Genomic DNA, 19,506 nt, shown 5'->3' with positions numbered 1-19,506 from the left:
TGAGTTTATTTTTGTTGATCAAGGCAAGGAACTCATCACAGCCAGGGAATTGTGATTTAAGCTATCCATATACAGCCTGTAGTCTAATATCCCAACAACCGTCTTTTCGTAAACCAACTGGAACCTAATCTCATTTGCTGTGAAGATAAATGAGCTAACAGTAGTAGCACTGTGGACAGACAGTAAGGCAATGCCATGAGCTTCGCTGAAACCCTAGCGAGTGGCATTCATATTGGAAGAACCATGTAGGTTGTAGAGGATCTCTGTTCCTGAAAGCTGCCCTTTTCTGCATCTGTCCAAGTCAACTGGCTGCTTTTTGTGGTAACCAAAGGTTTCCCAGCACCCTCAGCAGAGTCAGTGGCACAGCTAATGGTTCTGATCTTTTGCTTTGCCTTTATAGAACAAAGTGATATATTTGTGCATGACTGCTGCAACACTAACTAGCTTAGTGTAAATGGACCACTAATGAGTTGCAAAACTAGACCAGATCAATGGTCCATTTCATTTAAAAGCCATTTTGGGTTCTGCTTGTCGCACCCTTGTCAGCTAGGTAGTATTTCTTTATAAACCCGATTTTTAATGATTGTTTCAGCTAAGTTCTCTAGTGTCTGAAGTAGGACACAATAAGCAACAGTCCCCGTTATTGCCTTTCTTGAAAATGATGTATTTGCTACCTTTGGTATTGTAGCTAACGGTAATGAGTGAATATTTTCTAGGTCAGCCACTGTTTCATCATTAACTTTCTCCAGAAATACTGGATGGAGGCAGTCTCAGCTGGTCTGATTTGTTCGATTTTTCCAGGTGGGTATGCTGTGCGCTGTGTCCCCTCCTTTGCAGCACATTCTCTGTTCTGTGCTGTCAGGTCACAAAGCAGTGGCTTTGATTTGTTAAGCGTGAGCAACTGCCAGGTGGGTGACTTGAAAAGAGCCTCTTCAGAATGTGGTAGTGCAGCGAGGAACTTGATGCAAGCAGAGGTGATGAACTTAACTGAGCACCCTCACCACTTGTCTGATCGGCTCAGCCACTGCCAGTGTCCATGTGCTGCTTCTGGTGGGTCTGTCTGTGTCCCCTGGGGCAAGAAACTTCATTGTTGTCATACACACAGCCCTGGTGTTTCTCTCCTGTGCGTGTGATAAGCTCTGCAGTGACTCATGCCTAAAAGAGATGTCCATCTCTGTTGCAAACTCAATTATGGTTGTTTTTATTTTATGGAGATGCTTTTCTGATCTGAATCCCTGGCTATGGAAGGGTGGCAGGAATCTCTGCATCCTGTTATGCAGTGGGAGAGTGTCATCAAAGTGACCTGTTTAGTTTAGTCATCCAGAGGTTGAATGGTGAAAGGCAGCTACAGCAGAAAGGGTCTTCAGCTGCAAGAGTCGCCAGTTGGGTGTCAATCTCTAGTTTTTGCGTCGGTCCACATGAGTTAAGCATGTCTGACCTTTCAGTTTCCAGTCCTCTAAGTCACAGCGATATCAAGGAAAAGCAGAGTTATGGAAACAACGTGAAGTCCACTCAACAGGACAGATTCCTGAACAGTAACACACAGATGAATGGTATTTGGCCTGTAACAGTTATAAGCTATATTCCACACCCCCATCTCATCATTTAATCACATTATTAGTTGCATACATAATGGCTTGTTCCCCAATAGCATGCTTTCATTTAAGCTGTTACTGCAAAATATGGAATTGATGCTATGTTCCAGCTATGAATTGATGCTTCTTCCAGCTATGTTTTCCCCCTTCTGTGCATGTTTTTATATGTGCTATTTTGTGTTTGTTGATTCAGCTATGCACTTTGTGTTGCTTTACCCCTCTGCAGCAGGAAAAAAGAAGACAGTAATTGGGAGGTCTAGTGTGAAAATGCAACCTAAAATTACTAATATTCAATCCTGGATGAAGGTGGATGGAATAAAAGTTTCTTTTTAATGAACACAAGTTTGAAGAAAAATCTTCAGAACAGTTCCAGCTGGGCTTATGAAAGGTCTGCTTAAAAACAAACAAAAAACCTTTTGTCAATAATTAGCTGACTAGGTATTTTAAAAAAGAAGGCTTCTGGTAAACAGAAAAGGAGGGAGGGGTAGATGTACACCAACAGCTGTAACCTGATTACTTGCCCTGCAGCCCCTTTCACTACCTGTGTGATAGAAAGTGAAGGGTATCATCCAGCTTTAGAGGCAGTGACAGTTGCTAAAATAAAACGCAGGCCAGCCTTTAAATGGGGAATAACTGGAATGTCTTTGTTGCTGCCCATGAAGCTTCACATAAATTTATACCTGTCACAACCTGCAACGATATACCCTTTTTATCAGGTGTACCAACCTCCTTTTGATTAAATGTTATGTGTGAGAAAAGATTATTTGACTTCAGCAGTCGGAATCAACCTGAGGTGAACTTTGATCAATGAGGTAGAAGTGCCCTTCTGGAAAGCTGATGAGAAACCCAAGAACACTGGCTGACCTTTTACTATGCTTTGTTGCTGTAACGTTGTCTTAACTGTTATCTTGACCTAGCCGATCTGCATCATGGTTACCAAGACTATGACCTGGATTCTCCATTGTCATGTAGCTTGTCTCATGAACAAAACCAGCATGGATGAGACACTGACACAGCTAAATGAGAAAGGTAACAATGTCTGTTAGCTCTGTGTTGGTGTGAAAGGCTACCCTTTGACTCTGTCAGATCACTGCAATTACAACAAGGTCTACACGAGAGGGCAGCAGCACATGCTGACATGCCTCGAACAGCACAGTCACAAAGCCAGGTTGAAAAGCAGCATTTCTGGGCATACAGCACACAATAGGGAATCATAAAATACACAACATGCCATCTTTAAATGCATTCTTACAGGAAGGACACAATAATACTTATAAAGAGCTGTCCACGTCGCAGCATGCGTGTAGCTGATGCAGTTCTCACAGTCTCTGTGAGGCGAGCTCAGGCCCTTCTGAAACCTTCTGTACAGACGTGGGCTGAAGCATTCCGTTTTAGAAATTATATTGTGCCTGGGACTGGGAAGCTCTTGTTTCGCTTTACAGCTCTGCCACAGATTTTCTGTGTGTGACCTTGGGCGAGCTACTATAATCCCTTTGGATTGGAGTCCCCCAGCTGTAAGCTTGAGATAATACTGCTTCATCCCCTTTGACTTTGTCTATATATACTGCAAGCCCTGTGGGGAATGGTGTCTTGTTTCCTATTTGTTTGGCAAACAGTATTTAGCCCAGTGTGGTCCTGATCGTGGCTGTGCCATCTCGATAGTATTGCAATAAAGTATATTTTTATATCGTACCCAGAGGATGACAAAAAGTCACTCTGAGTTGGTTTTACTTTAGGGTAAGAGCAAGATGCAGACATGATGAGGGAAGCTGAGGGCCTCTGAAGGTGAATTCTTGTTTAGCTTTAATTTTTTTTCTCTAAAGGGATACAAAGGAAAGGCAAGTAAAGGAATTTATAAAAAAAAAAAAAAAAACAACACCACTCTTATTTCAACTTTAGTTCAACCAATTCATCTTCCAAAACAATGCTATTACAAGAGGCAGCCTGACTCCTTTCCCAAGTGCTACTTGGGCGTGTGTTGTAGCTAATCAATAGAAATGATTGACTGAGCAGGCGGAGATTTGCTCGCTGGTCCTAAAATTTCCAGTATTTCCACAGGCCTGCTGATGTTCTAGGAACATACAAGCAACTAGTAATCCCCTGTGACAGGCTGCCATTTCATGATTGTAGAAACCTAAGTGCCCTTTGGTATTATAGTGGCTGAAGAGAGAAAGTGCACAAGAGTTAAATCATACAAGAAGGCTGCCTTTTTGGGGGTTGTTTTTTGACTCTGATGTGTTTTCTGAAAGCACTTCCCCCAAAAATCTTCAGCAAGCCATCAAGCTGCCCTTACTCTGGAGACCTGTAAAGAATGAGCAACCTTCAGTGAGGCTCAGCACAAAGACTTAACCCTTCTGCTTAGTTCTGAGATTAAAGATCATTTTAAGGCATTGCCATCTGATCCACTTACGTTATAGTTAGTGAGCCACAGGCGTTTGACAAAGCAACGAGTAATCAGCCCCACGGCACCTTATCTCATATCCTGCTCAATAAGTTCTTGCTGCTACCTTTGTCCACAGTCACCTCAGGAAGTGTACAGCTGGAAGCACCTCCTTCTATGAACATCTCTCCTTTGACAGAAAAATGGACTTAGTCCATCCCAGGCATGCAGTAACGCAGACAACCACATACTTCACATGCTGTGAGCAAATGCACAATGGCCCTGTAGCCTGAGAAGTGTAAGTACCTAGTGAAACTACGTGTTTGACGCCTCTTTGTTTGTTGTTGGAACACAGCCTAGAAGTCCCAAGAAAGAGTCTGTTATATATGAGCATGCACATACATGTATATGTAGTCAAGTCACTAGACACCATTATTGCTCTTGTCAGATTGGGAAATTAAGGCCCAGGGAGGTGAAACTATTTTGTTATAAAGTATCGGGTTTGTGTTTTCTTGTAGTGCAGATCATCAAGACTCCAGTTACCTCCACCAGTTTTTCAGCTTCAAGAGGTAAAATATTCTTAGAGCCTGAACTAAGAGCAAGGGAAAACTTCCTGTCATTGTTCTGTCTCCTTTTAGCTCATATAGGAAATGCATACACTCTCTGATGCACAGCAGATGGGTGCGCTGCATTTCATGGCTTCCATGTCTGATTAAAACCAGAAGATGAAAATGTAACTGAAGGGTATTAGTAAAAGGAACTCCATCTGGGTGATGCAATTCTGGGCCGGCTGCAACTGGGGATAAAAATTTGACTGATTTCTACTTTTTCAGGTAACTGTACCTAGCTAATTGCTTTCTCTTGCATACACAAGTTGCCTACTTTGGTAGGAAAGCCACGCAGCAAATCCAAAAAGAGCAAATTGTAATTACCCATTTATTTTGTTCCCGTAACAGAAGGAGCAGCTATGCATGGCATAACTATATTTTGATTTCAAGACACCCCAGGATCTACAGTGGTTTGAAACTACACGTCAAAAAAATGAGCATTTCACAGGGCTGTTCCTGCTGTAGTTCTTAATTGCATGGCTGAATCGCAGTTGCACCTGCTTCATGGTATTGGTAACAGGGACCGGTCAGAAGCAAAAAAAGGTTTCCTGTTCTCAGCGTGCAGTTGTGACAAGTGATGGGGCAGTGGTTCTGACCTGTCTTTCTGTTCCTTTGCTCCTTCTGTCCCAGCCAGAAACTCAAGACTCACAGTGCAGTGGTGCCTTCAGTCAAAAGAGGCAGCATCCATCTTGATGGCATTGTTACATGGACTCACAGGTAACATCCGTGGAAATGGAAGAGATCTCCCCTTTACAGGCTTGTACAAATGTAAATGATGTGACTGTACCCGCTAGGGAAAAGGCTAGGGTAGCCCTCAGCCACCAGCACACTGCTCCAGACCAGGCAGCTTTGTTCCAGGAAAAAGATACAGATGATCTCCGAGTACAACAAAAGTAAGTGACGTGCAGTACCTTGTCACTGACTTTGACGGACAGATGAATTGCCCTCTACCCCTTTGAATGTATGGCCATGGAGTTACTAAACCCAGGCAAACCCATGACATTACAATGTATTTCTAAAACAGTTATTGCAGACTCAGCATGCTAAGCAATTGCAAGAAACAGCTAGACTCTGGGAAATGCCTTCGAGGCCTGGCAGGACCCTTATGGGAGCATGCATCCCATAGATGGCTCCTGGGGCATGGTATACGGATTACTCTCAAAGGTCATTCAAAATAACTGTACTTACACTGTAATTTACAGCACTGGAATTTGCCCCCCGACCAGCTGTGTTAGGCATTTTGTACAGCTGCTTCATGTTTCACAGGTAGATGGGTGGTAGGTCTTCACTTTCTTATTTCTCAGTTCTGTAGAACAAATTGCAGTCCAAACATACACCTTCCCAGTGTTGTGCCCAGAACACAAACAACCCATGTTTACACATGCATTTTTCTTTACAGATGGACTAGGAGTGCCCACAAACTTCGTCTGATGACAGCAGCTTGTTAGACGATGGTAACTTCTCTCCCAGGTGTTGAAGGATGCACAGGCAGCTTTCACTCTGATCCTTGCCCACACGTATTCCCATCTTCTTTAGTTGCCTGCATACCACTTGTAATAAGCAGTTCTTGTCTATTCCACATGTATTTTCTACTTTTTAAGCAGCCTGATATTAAACAGGTTTTCCCTACTCATTGTGTTGGTACATTCCCCTCTACAGATGCCTCCTTCCTGACTTCACTCTGGAAACTGAAGTCTTGAGTATAGTGCATTTAGTTTTCAGACCCAGCAAACTGTGTGTGTTCCAAAAAAAGAGCATCTGTAAGATTCTGTAGAACTGGAAAAAGCAAACACATTCATGCTTTCAGTCCCCTAAATCATGGCAGCTTCTCTCTAGAACAACAGAGGGCACCATTCTTCTCTCAAAAAGCTGCAGCTGGAAGAGGCATAGCCTCGCATTTAAACAAAAGTTTGGGAACTATAACATTTCTCTCCTCAGTAGGTGACTTGGATGGAATGTTCTTCCTCCAAGGAGGTTCGTCCCTGCGTATCCCACATCCTGGGGGAAGGCCCTGGTTCAAAGCAGTTCTCAGACAAGTGCATTTCATCTCTCTTGTGGATCTTGTCCTCGTTTGCACTGAATAATTAAGCAGACACGTACTGAGAAATAGCTTTAGCCTATTGATTAGGGTATTAAATCTGGGCTAAGAGGAAACCAGATTGCCAGTTCCTACCCCAGCTCCTGTAAACATCCATTATTTGTTTGTTTCCACTGGGTTTGTAATGTAAAATGCACAAACAGGACAGGAATCTAGGTTTCTCCTCTCAGGTGACTGCATTATCTTCTAATTATTGTGTTGTCCTACAGGTGCCTCCAGCATAGCCTCCCTGCCACCTGGTGAGTGCTGCCACTGCTGACAGCTTTGAAGTAAAGGAGTGTATCTCTTTCAGCTGCTGAAAACATGCTGATTTGTGCATCTACCTCTGTGAAACGCTTTGGGGCTGAGTTCTGACTAGGGGGCAGAGATACTCGTCGGAGGCCCAGAGAGGGCAGGGGCACAGATGTGTCCTATTAACTGGTTTGTACTGCTCTCTTCTGGTCCCATTGGCTGCAGTGAATTCTGTCCCAGGCTCTCATGCAGACCTAGGCAGCTCCTGCCTCTGGGCTATGCCATGCGAGCAGCAGCAGGATTATGCTGTGACCAGGACTGATGGCTGATCAAAGCCCCTTGGCTGCAGCAGAAAACAAACCAGGAGAGCTGCTGAGGCTGTACTAGTGTGTTCCCTGCTCACAGTGCAGCAGAAGGGCCCAGAGGGTGCCAAAGACCTCCAGCGTTCTGAGGTACACCTGGGAAATAGACGTAAATGGAAGAACTGCATATGCAACAGGTATGGTAGGGAAGGCTAGCAGCACCTAAATAAATAAAAAGTTCAGGTATCCAACACGTGTAGCAGATGCTTGGGGATTAAGCACTGCTGGTGCTCAAGTCGTTTTGTGAAGCCAAATAAAGGCTGGTGTGCCTGAAAGCCAGTCTGTTCTGTCGTTTGTTTTACAGTTGCATCAGCTATGCTAATAAAACCTCTTGCCTTCCCCTACAGACTTTGCTTATATCCATAGACCTTCACCGTAACAACATTATTACTTGAAAAATAGCCTCTGCCCAAACTGTTCCCTGATTAGTTTATTAGCGCCTCAGCTCATAAAAGAGGGACGAGGGGCATCGCCACCGCCGCCATGATAACTGAGGGCACGCCCGGCACCGCCCAACAGCCCCAACGGGCGCCGTTGCCAGAGGAACCGCCGCGGCGCCGTCCCCCGCGCGGCTCTGCTCGCACGTGCTGGACAGCGTGCGCGGCGCTCGCGTGGGCGCGCGCCCCGGGCTGCGGCGGGTGTGAGGCGATGGCGGGGGGGGGGAGGGGATGGACCGGGGAGTCGTCGTCCGTGTGAGGCGGCGCCCCTGGATCCCGCCCTGCGAGGCGCTTTTCATCAGCCGCACTGTCGCTTGAGGAACAGACGAGTTCGACTTGAACATAAATGAAAAAAAATACTAAAGACTTTGTTTCCCTGGCTGCTGGTCTTGCAAATGCGTTTGGAGATCTTGCTGCCAGTGAAAGCGCTTTTTGTGCGTCTTGGGCTGCCTTATTGTTAGAGAGGCCGTCCTTGGTGGCCTGGGGTCGTTCCCGTTTGTTTCTGACAGAGATATTTATATTCCAGCCAAGGGGAAAAGTTGGTCCTGCAGCTAGAAGCTGGGGTCCAGTGCTATGGGCTGTGCTGGCAGCGCTGATCTCTACCAGGGAAATACTGATCGGGGGTGATACTAACACTAACACTACACACGGGGATGGCCGCTGGTCCGGGACAGCGGGCCTTCAAGTCACTGCAGTAAGCTGTCACCAAGTGTGAAGCCCCTAATGCCATAACTACTGTTCCTGTGTAGATTCACTTATTTGCAAACAATGTTATGTGTAAGCTAAGCTTGGTGCTTGCCTGCCGTCAGCTAACAGCAGGGCTGGAGCCTTAGCAATTTTGTTGATAGAGTGTGGTGAGAATAGAATCCGCTTCAGCATCTGTCAGATCAGTTGGCTCTGTAGTGCAGATATGACTCCAAACGCACTTGGGGAGCCAATTTTCTGCTGAGTAAGAGGGTGCCGTATTTACATACCTCTAAGGTCGTTCTTTAGAAATTGCTCAGTTGTGAGAGTAACGTGACCACAAGGGTTTCTTTTTTGGTAACTGGTTCTCCAGGTTTTGCTCTGGATAGAAGGATTTTGGAGCGAGAGCTAGCCTCACCTTTGAGCTTTGAGAGAAAGACAAGCAGAGATGCAGCTAGGAGATGCTTCCCTTTACTGGCTGCTGGGCTGCAATCATACGATCACGCAGACAGCACTACCCAGCAGATGTCTGTACTCAGGGAACTGCTGATACTGGAGGATTGAGGGGACCAGTTCCCAAAGCACTCATCCAAGATTTGCGCTAGTCTGTGTTGTGCAGCTTCTGTTAGATCAAGCACCTTGCTGTGATAAACTGCGAGGGGGAAAGGAATGTGGATGTGTTTCTAATGAGGAGCAAGTCTGCGTTTCTAATTTGATCCTAGATCTTGGCTGAAGTCAAAAATCTGTAGAGGCAAGTGATAACCTGTGCACCTGATTTTAGACTAAACCAGGATAAACAGGGACAGGGAAGCTGAGCTTTAAAAATGCATAATAAAAATAAATAAATTAACAAACAAATAAAAAGGCAGGCCTCTGTGGATGCTGGAGAAAGAGCTGTCCCCAGCCCCTCGGCCCTGGAGAGCAGCCTGAAATACAGTGCCTGCTTTCTGGGAGGCACAAGGGCATGTCTTCTCGCCCGTGCCAGGCGTCACCTGCCTCCTGTGGGGCACAGCACAAGCTCCATGCAGGAGGAGGCACGCTTGTGGCCCAGGAAAGGGCAGCAGCGGCAGGTGCAGTGCCGCTGGGCGCCCCGTGAGTGCAGTGAGGCAGAACGGACTCCGCCACTTGAACCAGGGCAGGGCAGCTCCGTGCAGCCTGCAGCATAGCCGTAATCGAGGCTGCGGTGAGTTTAGTGTTCCTGACAGATTGACAGCCCTGGAGACCTGTAGCCACGGAAAGGGTGCAGAGAGTGAGGTGACAGCAGCAGTTCTCTCTGGCCCACACATCCAGGGCTTGCATGGCTGCTGCTAGTGGCAGGTGAAGCCCCTGGCTTCTCTGGGCTGTTTTGCAGCAAGCTACAGAGACTGCAGCATGAGCAGAGACAGTAAATAGAGATTAAGGCTTTTTTGAGTGAAGATAGCTCTAAAAAAGCCAAGTGTTTTTCTGTGGAGAAAAAAACATGGTGTTTTTGTTACTTGCTTTCTTTAAGGTCATGCTTTCAAGTTCATTTCTGCAAGTAGCAGGCAGGAAACTTCTCAAATGAAGGCAAAGATCATGTGACTCCAGGAGCTGATGTTCGAGGAGGAAAGGAAATACATTGTGAGACCCACAGACTATAAATTTACCAGTGCTGAAATGCAGTGCACACAGTCCCTAGGCTTGCTGGATGTTGAAGCCATTCAGTCTGCCCTGACTAGAAGTGAAAATTAAACAAACAAACAAACAAAGAAACAAGCCCCCAAACAGAGACTTAGGACCTACTCCAAAGCCCATTACGCTTGATTAAAGGACTCACATTGACTTACTTGGTAGGTCAGGCCTTTCTTAAACAGAGTTGATAGTCAATTTGAGTTCCATAACTGTAATCTTTCCAAATAAAACCTTCATTGCCTTTAGTGGGAGTTGCATGATACTACCTTCTATTGGCTTAACAATCTCAACTGTGTTTGTTTAACACACTATAATGGAACCTTTCATGCCACTATAAAGTACTGGATAAATAAGAGCTGTTTTCAAAGTTTATTGCTTAAGAAAATACATTTACCAGCTTACAGCCTTTATCTCGTGGCTTATGAAAAATAATACAGCATGTACCCAAGTGTATGCAATAAATGCAGCACCCAGTCCTGCACTCTGAGCTCTGAGCACTCGGGAAGCACAGTTGAGAGTTGCTCCATATATGGTAGAGTTACAGAAAGTGTGTAGGGAATAACAAGCATTGATATTTGCACAGAAGTAAATGTATATTAAAGCCTGTCAGGCTGTTGTCTGTTTTTTTTTTTTTTTTAAATTTCATTGTTGTTTTGTTTTTAACTCTGAGAAAATGTGAAATGTATAGTTTGACTTAGGCTCCAAAGGGATCTGAGGAAGCCTGGAATTGAATAATTGAAGCTGACTTTTAGGGTCCCTCCTGTCATTTGCCTTTTGCCTCCAGCAGCTGTGGATTATCAGTCTCAATTACAACCCCCCCCCCTTTTTTTTAAACCTGTTTGCTTTTGTTGGGCATTGGTATTATCTGAACACATATTTGTCTTTATGTTTTATGTAATAAAATTTAATAGACACTATTGACACTGTAACTTGGCGTGAAGTTATTTGGCATGCTTGATTCTAGGGCTAATAAAAATAAGCCTTCCTGTTATTGTACATGGTAAATACTGAAACTGGTAAAACCCTGTAAGGATCTTGGTTTATAGCCCAGTGAAATCTATGAATCCAATGAAGGCTGGAAATATGAAAAAGACATACAGCCTGGTCTGCATCCAGGTTTCAAACCACCCAAGTTGTTCATGAGGGGTACATCCTTTTTTTTTTTTTTTTTCCAAGTTGTTCATGAAGGGTACAGGTTTCTTGATGCTTTTTTTTTTTCTTTTTTTTTCCAGAGGTGTTGGTGGCTCCACCCTTTCTGTGCATGTAATAAAACGGCAGGAAGGGCCTCATACTCGGTAAGGCCGATTCCCTCCCTGCTGCGAGGAGTCGAAGCAGGTAAGCACATTCATCCCTGCGTAAAGTAACAAGAGTTAAGCTGTTTAAGTATGCAGGTCAGAGTAATGTAGTTGGTGAGTTATGGAGTTGAAGAGCTGCACCTTGTTCACGTTCACTCCTGTGATAATCCATGGCACAGAGCAGGACCCAAAGACAACTGTGGTCAGCGGCAGGTTTTTCCATTGCCTTTGATAACCTTTGAGTTCAGCCCACAAACAGCTGACTTCAACAGCTGTAGGGATGTATCGCAGCAGCCTTCAGCCTGTTGCCACCACTTGATGGAAAACGGACATCTGCAGAGAGCCTTTCTATATCTTTTTCTAGTAGGAATTAATTTCATTATAGTTTCTACACAAAAAGGCGTATACCTGTTTCTTAACAATCCCGCTTGAATGGTTTAGAAAAGAGAGCTTATTCTTCACCGCGGTCATATTTTCTCCTGCATTTCAGAGGACTGCTGGAATCAGGAAGAGTCTTGGAGTTTTCTGTGACATTTGTGCTCCAACTTCATTCATTGTCAGCACAGCCATGAGTAGAGTCATTGGTGTTGAAGAACCAGTAGAGGGAGCGCGAAACACTTCTTTTATATTTCTCTCTTACATAAACATTGGCTACCGTTTGAGGGTTTTCTTAATTTTATTTCCCTGGAACAGGAAGAATTTTTGAAAGAATGTGATCAGCGGCTCAGATATCAAATCTGTGTAAGTCTTTGGAGTGCTGCATTTCCATGCTATGAATTACCTGCCTGTTTCCACCACTCTATTTCCCCTCCTCTCCAACCCCCCCAACCCAAATGTTCAGTTTTCCTAGGTGATTTCCAAGCAGGAACGTGCATCATTCCTCCTGAGTTCATGATGCTTGTGCCATTAGATTGTCACGTCAATTGTAACGTTTGCTCTTGGTAAACAAAGTTTACACACAGCACCAGAAGTGTAAAATATTAATTTTAAAAGACAATTAATATTTTGCAAGAGGGAAAGAAAGTAAACATCAGGAAGAAATACGTGTTCCACGTGCATGATTTATATGTTGCTTAGTGAAACGTGCGAATCTGAGAGTTTGCTGAAGTGAGTTAAAAGAAGCCAAGCAAATTGAAACCCAGCTTAAAAATGTGAAGAGGCATTAAATGATTATCATAAGCCACACAATGATGCGTTTTGAAGCTCAGTGCGCCCATTATTAGGTATTATCGTGAGATTTTTAATTAGTAGACAACCCCATTTTGTGTATTAAAGTTTTTATTCCTTAATAAGAATTTTTTTTTAATCACAAAATAGTGTGGAAATATTTAGATAATAGAATTCATGGAGTGCTGGAAAATACTGAATATAAAGATTGATTTCTAATATATCACATACTAAACTGTTCTAAAACAGCTGTTTTCTTGCAGACAATATTTATTTTTTTTAATAATTTAAGACAGCATAAGCTTGTATCAAGCATAAGCATCGTAACAAAAGTGCAACTTTTTCAGCAAATCCTCCCAAAAGATATTTAACTCAAAATATCATTAACACATATTTTCTCCCTACAAAAATAGCATGTCAGACATCATTAATTGGATGTATTAACAACTATTTACATACAGCCACTCTGTAGGCTAGTAAGATTTTTTTTAACGTTGTTTAAACACAGCGTTTGAGGCAAACAGTAGCAACAGCAGCAGCAAATGCACCAAACTGACTAACAGACCCAGGATACTTATTCACTCCGAGTCAGACTGTTGTGTCTCACCTCTTACATAACATTCAAGTGAGATTTCTCACAGTGCTACCTTGGCAACAAACTAAAAATATCTAGGCAAGGTCTTGGTTTAAGCCTTATTATAAAAGCTTTATCTGTGTGATTATCTGGCGTCTGGTTTGTCTCCAGAAAGGGAAATAGCGACATTTGAGAATGGGATGAGGAGAGAACCCATACAAGAAACTTGCCCCCAGTGGGCTGATCACCTCTGAATGCAAAGTGAGGGGTTCACCTAGGGCCTCCTGTTTGTGCCATTCACAATTTAGGATAAAACGTGTTCAGGCTGATGAATTGCTCTGTGTTTTCTCAGGGGGCAGTGAACGGGGGGGGTTTCTTTTCGTAGTTCAGTGCAGAAACATTCATTTTATACAGCAAGGTTAGGGGGAAAAATCTCTCAGGAACATAATTAAATAAAGACGGGATGAGAACAAAAACACTTGCCACACCTGTATACCTTAGCAAAAAAAAAAAGAAGTAAACACAAGGTTACATAATGGGTCTGACCCTCCTTCCCTTGCACACCCACAACTCGCTGGAGCCAAAACCTCGCGGCATCCCCGGGTGCTCAAGGCACTGCAGGTTGGGGCTCAGGGTTCATCCAACCATGGGCCACTCCCCGATAAAGTGCTACCACAGGCGCCAGGGTCTCCCCTTCCTTCCCTCGCCTCGCCGCCCCTCCACCCCCACCCTGAGCCCACCCAGGTCTCCCGGCCAAGTGCAAGTTCCTCAGTGGGACCCAGGGACACTGTACGAACCTACTCACGATAAGGTGCAACATTTAAGTTACCTTAGAGAGAGAGAGAGAGAGAGAGAGAGAGTATCCTTACTATTCTTCGTCCTTTCCTTCTTCTTTTTCCTCTTTTGTGTGTTTTTTTTTTTGTTGTTGTTGTTGTTTTCCTCCTTAACATATTTACGCATTTATAAAGCCAAACATTACAAAAATACTGAGTAGCAAATTTTATCCTCGGCGGTCCGCTGCGGGGACCGAGGGCTCCCGGGAAGGGGGGGGCGGCCGATTCCCCGCTCCCGGGCCCTGCTCCCCGCTCCCGCATCCGCCTCCCGCGGCCCGGCCCGGCCCGGCCCGGCCCCGGCGACCCCTCCCAGCCGCCCCCGCCCTCCAGTCCCCGGGGCCGCGGGTCCCAGCGCGGTGGCAGCGGCTCAGGGCCCCTCGGCGGCGGCGGGCTCGGGCTCGTCTGCGGGCTCGGCGGCGGCGAAAGGGTGCGGGAGGTGGGGCGCCGGGGACAGCCCGGCGGCGGCCGCCGCCTTCTCGGCGGGGCCGAGCACAGACGAGAGGCAGGGGAAGGAGGCGGCGGCTGCGGCGGCGGCGGCGGCGGCGGCCGCCTGCGCCGGGATGCCGGGGTAGAGGAGCGGGATGGGGGCGGCGGGGTAGAGATACTTCTCCAGGCTGCCTTTATCCAGGAAGGGCTGCACGTAGGCGGCGGCGGCAGAGGGCGATATGAAGTAGAAGGGTAGGCAGAAGGGGGCGGCCGGCTGTCCGAAGGCCCCCCCCCCGCCTGCCCCCAGGGCCATCAGCGAGCCCAGCAGCGCGGCCTCGGGTCTCACCAGCGCCGCCGCCGCCGCCGCAGCCTCGGCGCCCCTCGCCGCCAGCCCCGGCGGCGCGAGCAGGGGGCTGCCGCCGCGGTCCGGCTTGAGGCGCTTGGGCGCGGGGGGCGCCTCGTCCCCCGACGGCTCCTGCTTGATGGCCAGGCCGGGCAGCGCCCCCGGCGCCCCCGCAGCCGGGGCTTGGCCCCGCTCGCAGCGCCCCTCGGCCTCGCCGCCGTAGCCGCTGTCCGTGTCCGTGTCGGTCTCGGCGCTGAGCTCGGCGGCGTGAGTCCGCTGGATGACGGGCACGCAGTTAGCCTGGCCCTCTGGCTTGTGGCAGGGGGGGGCGGGCGGGGAGGAAGAGGAGGAGGAGGAGGATCCCTTGGTGAGGGGGCCCGGCGGCGGGGACAGGAGCTGGGGGCCGGCGAGGAACTGCGAGGAGATGGAGTGCAGGTGGCCGAGGAGCTGGGCGCATCGCTGCTCGCGGGGGGTCCAGCTCTCGAAGCTGGAGAGGTACTGCAGCACTTCCTTGGCACACGTCTGGAAGCCCGAGTGGAAAGCGTCCAGGTCGGCCTGCACGGGAGATTTCATGGACCGCTCCCCTGCGGGGAAAGCCGAGAGGGGACGGTGTTTGCTCGTCCTGGGCCGCCCGGCTGCACACCTCCCCCCGGGGCCCGCTTACCGCTCTGCAAGGCGACGATCTTCTGGTGCTGCTGCTCCGTCAAGGCCGTCAGCGCCTTCAGATGTTTCAAAGTCAGCTCCAGCACCACCGCTTTCTCCAGGTGTCCCAGCGTCTGCAGGGGCAGAGGGGGAGGTGGTGGCTCGACAGCCTGTGGTGTGCCCGCAGCTTGGGGACGGCGGCCCCCGGGGCAGGGGTCGGGGTGCCCGCACCCCACCCGCACCCCACGCAGGGGCTGCCCCACTCCTCACCGTCAGCTTCAGATGCTCGGGCAGCAGGTCCTTCAGCTGGGCAATGCACTCGTTAATCCTGTCTCGCCTCTTCTTCTCTATCAGCCTGTGCGGCAGTTTGTACGTCTCCTAGGGAGCAAAACCCGGGGAAGCCGGGCAGTAGGGGCACGCCGACCAAAAGCAAAACAAGTGTCACGCCGAGCTCCGCCGCCCCCCCGGGGACAGCGACAAGGACCGGCGGCGGGGATGCTCCGGGGGGCGAAGCCGCGCCGAGAAATTCGGGCAGCCCCGGAAAACTTCCTCTTACCTTGCTCTCGTCCCTCTTCATGCCTCTTTTGGGCTTGCACATGTACAGGGACGGATAGTCCAGCCTGCAGAAAAACACAAAGGTCCTGCGGCGGCGGCGGGAGCCAGAGACCCCGAGTGGGCGAGCGGAGCCGGGCGCGGCGGCCGACTGCCTCCGGCGCCCTGCAGCGCTTCCCGCAGGAGCCGAGACGAGCCGAACCGAGCCGGGAGGCAGCGTGCCGGCGCCTTACCCCAGAAAATCCCTGTGCTCCAGGAGCTGCCGCTCGGGCAGGCGGGGGATTCCTTCATCCATGGCTGGCGGCGGTCGCTGTCTCGTCGCTGCTCTCGGTCGAAGCCGTGGGATGCTGCGAGCGGTCCCTGCAGATCCGCGGGCGGCTCTGTGCACATGCAGCCTCCGGCCCCGCTCTCCCGTGCAGCGGCCAAAGTGTGGGGCGGCGCGGCTCGGCTCGGCTCGGCGCGGCTCGGCTCTGCCCCCCCCGCTGCCTCCGCCGCTCCCCCTGCCCGCCTCGCTCCTGCTCGCCGCTCACGCGCCCGCAGCGCCGCGACTTTGCACCCGCCGCGCCGAGCCGCGCCGAGCCGTGCCTGCCCGCGGGGCACGCGCGCCGCCAGCCAGCCCCGCACCCGGCTCACGTGCGGCGCGCGCCGGGCGGGCGGGGGGGCGGGGCCTGGGGCGGGGCCCGGGGGAAGGGGGGGCGGGGAGGGGGGAGCCCCCGTCGGGCTGCGGAGGGGAGGGGAGGGGACGGGGGGGTCCCCGCCGCCGGCCCCCGGGGCCGCCCTGCAAGAGACCGGCTTCCCCTGCGCGCCTCTGCCGCCGCGTTTTGTCCCTGCGTTTCTGATGTTTTAATCTTTTTTTTTTTGCATTATTTTATTTTACTTTATATTTTATTTTATTTTATTTTATTTATTATTTTTATTTACTTTTATTTCATTTTTTATTATTTTCACTTTTATTATTTATTTCCACTTTTATTATTTATTATTTTCGCTTGTCTTTTCAAACGTTCCTTTCCCCTGTCCCCATCACTGCTGTCATTCCCCCCCTGCCGCACATAATCCCGCCTCACCCCGCGCACAGGGCCGCCAACGTGACCCTACCTCCCCCCGCCGCCGCCCCGTGCCCCCCCGGTGCCCGTGTGCTCGTGTCGCTGCCCCCCGTGCCCCCCGCTCCCCCCGGCCGTGCCGCAACGTGCGGGGCCCAGGCCGTGCGGTGGGCGGGGAGGTGCCCGCTGGGAAATGGCAGCACCACGCACGCACGCAGACAGACAGACGGGCGGGCAGGCAGACAGACAGGCAGGCGGCCACGCGGGCACACGCACGGGTGACTCGTGATTTTTCCACGCCGGGTCTGCACGAGGGGCCGGGAGCGGGGAGGGCTCCGCAGAGGGGCCGCAGGCTCCTGCCTCCCGGCCGTAGAGCAAGCGGCACTGCAGGCTGGTGCAGCTCCTTCCCGGCAGCCTGATGGCATTTTCACGTTGCCAGTGCCACGAAAACAGGGGCTAAAAATAAACCGGGTGCCGCACGCCGAGAGGTGTTGTTTGGGGGGGGAGAGGTCCGAGCCGCTGCCGGTGGGGGGGGGGGGGGGGCTGCGGTCCTGATCCCTCGGGAGGAGGAATTTTGGGGCCGGGGGGGTGTGGAACTTGTGGGGCGCCTGCTTTCCCTAACTGATACAGGGGAGTGGGGAGCAGGGGGGAGCACTTCTGGAGCACCTCCTTGCGGTGCACCTGGAGCATCTCTGCCAGCTTCATCCTCTCTGGGACAACGTGCAAATGTTCAAATTACAGCAACAACATCCGGAGCGAGACTTAGCTTCCAGGAGGAGAAATCCTGATTGTGGGATTCCTCTGAAACTGGGTGGGAACGGAAATCGAAAATGATCAAAAGGTGCAAAACATGATCTGAGACAGCTGGAGGCTTTGCAAGAGAAGTTCAAGCAACATCTGGAAACTTCTAAGAGAGGTTTATAAGAGGTCACCTGCAGACAAGGATAAAAGGCTTCAGTGTCCAGAGGGAGTGCAAAATTCTCCTGGAAGATTCCCAGTTTAAAATGGCAAGATGGATCAAAGAGGTGATCAGCAGCATGACCATCATGGAAAAGAATGTTTTTCAGAAAATAAGCGGCAGAAGAAAAGCTTTGACCAATTTACAAGCCAAGATGAATCACAGCAAAGAGTTAAGAAGCTGAAAAATCACTTGGAAAAGGATATCAGAGGTTTGCAGGTCACCACAGGGCAAAAACAGCCTCCTGCCGGAGACAAGGGCTAGCCAGGGCACCGTTAATCCCAAATGATCACCACCATTTTCAGCCTAGGAGGAACGAATCAGAATGCCTGTCCCAGCTGAGTCCTTGCAAAAGCCACCCTCTTTGAGGAGACTCCATTTGGGAGGTTTATTCAAGTCAGTCAATAACCATGGCGTAAGGGAATGAATGCCTTTGAGATACAGTGCCTAGGAGCACCGTATTCGTGAAGGAATTAACAAGGACTTTTGGGGTAAATTGGACATCAGCCTACGCATAGATTTTCACTTATGGGATGACCAGATGGAGACCAAGGGAAAAATCAAAATGAGAGCAGACAAAAACTGGGTCAAAAAAGAGGTCTGGCTGTCCCAGTGTCCAGCAGGAGATGCCTAGGGAGGAGCGAGTGAGCAGAGTCTGCGTGCGAGGAAAGCTCCCCAGCCCCATCCCCCAGGTCCCAGTGGCCCACGGTGCAGAGACTTCCTGAGCCAGAAGCGGTATCTCTTAATGTGTTTAATGGGAAGCCAAAGACACTGTGAGAGGCAGAGGAGTTTGCCAAGGTGCTTAAATCATTGGTTGCAGCAGAGCATGAGGCCAGGAAGCAGACATTGGTGAGAGGCTGGTCAGTCACCAGCAGTCCTGTCAACGCAGCTCTGTGGCTAGTGCAGAGAGGAAGAAGAGAACTTTCCATTTCAGACTGCCACGCATACCTGAAGAATGTAAAATGAGGGAGACGGCGGCCATGCAGACACACAGCTGAATTCTGAAGCAGAAATAAAACGACCTGACTGAGGGAAGGTGGTGGGCCGAGAGGAGACACAAGGTGCAGCAAGGCCTCTGCAGCGCTGGATGAGAGCAGAACGCCCAGCCAGCTGCAGCAATGGGGTTACAGCCAGCCTGGAGGGGCAGAGATCAGGGCCCGCTATTGTTCAAAACCAATTCAAAACAAAACAAAACAAAACAAAACAAACTACGAGGGGGAGGTTGGTCACTGAGGCAGTCCTAGGCTGTGGAACCCCATGGCCTGGGTGATATTAGAAATGGCCCAAACTCTACCAGACTAGGCAACCTGGAGTGGTACTTGGGCTACCACTGACCGAGCTGATCAGCTCAAGAGGAATAGTGGGGACAGGAGAGCACAGACACATCCAAACCTGGGAAAGTCAGATCAACGAAACAGAGGCACTGGACCAGAAAGTCAGGTGTGATGGGGGGCAGGCCAGTCCTCAGCGCTGTGTGGGTGTAACTGCGTGATAAACACCAGGAACTGTGCCGTCGGTTTGGAAATTCCCTTTAAAGATTTGTCTCAAGTGAAGCAAACCATTTGCAGGTAGCTGGGCTGCAGTTAAAAGTTGTCCTGTCTCCTGGGGCAGTAAAATTAAAGGTGGCT

General features: G+C 49.4%; 1 protein-coding gene across 3 annotated transcripts; it reads right to left on the bottom strand.

Annotated features, from left to right (window-relative positions):
* Positions 1–10,659: 10,659 nt before the first annotated feature.
* Positions 10,660–16,484, bottom strand: BHLHE41 (basic helix-loop-helix family member e41). 3 transcript variants are annotated; one of them, XR_014578908.1, is made up of 6 exons: positions 16,111–16,484; positions 15,882–15,945; positions 15,596–15,703; positions 15,348–15,459; positions 13,911–15,267; positions 10,660–12,024 (listed from the first exon to the last, which is right to left on the bottom strand). XR_014578908.1 is itself a non-coding variant. In XM_083822099.1 (5 exons), the coding sequence occupies exons 1-5, from the start codon at positions 16,170–16,172 to the stop codon at positions 14,282–14,284; spliced, it is 1,332 nt and encodes a 443-aa protein (XP_083678225.1). In that variant the 5' UTR covers positions 16,173–16,484; the 3' UTR covers positions 12,601–14,281. The 3 variants fall into 3 exon arrangements, 1 of the variants encoding a protein (XP_083678225.1); XR_014578909.1 differs by having other exon boundaries at positions 11,242–12,024; positions 13,951–15,267; XM_083822099.1 differs by lacking the exon at positions 10,660–12,024 and having other exon boundaries at positions 12,601–15,267.
* Positions 16,485–19,506: the final 3,022 nt, after the last annotated feature.

The sequence above is a fragment of the Anser anser genome (genome assembly GCF_964211835.1).
Source record: "Anser anser genome assembly, chromosome: 1".
Classification (NCBI taxonomy): domain Eukaryota; kingdom Metazoa; phylum Chordata; class Aves; order Anseriformes; family Anatidae; genus Anser; species Anser anser.
The sequence above is the reverse complement of the archived record's forward strand: the minus strand, read 5'-3'. Positions and strand labels throughout refer to the sequence as shown.

Excerpts from the sequence above, each read along its gene's own strand:
- BHLHE41 (XM_083822099.1), bottom strand. The coding sequence starts at position 16,172 with ATGGATGAAGGAATCCCCCGCCTGCCCGAGCGGCAGCTCCTGGAGCAC. Across the intron at positions 15,946-16,110 it reads GAGCACAGGGATTTTCTGGG|GCTGGACTATCCGTCCCTGT; the intron begins GTAAGGCGCCGG and ends GTTTTTCTGCAG. Across the intron at positions 15,704-15,881 it reads TGAAGAGGGACGAGAGCAAG|GAGACGTACAAACTGCCGCA; the intron begins GTAAGAGGAAGT and ends TTTGCTCCCTAG.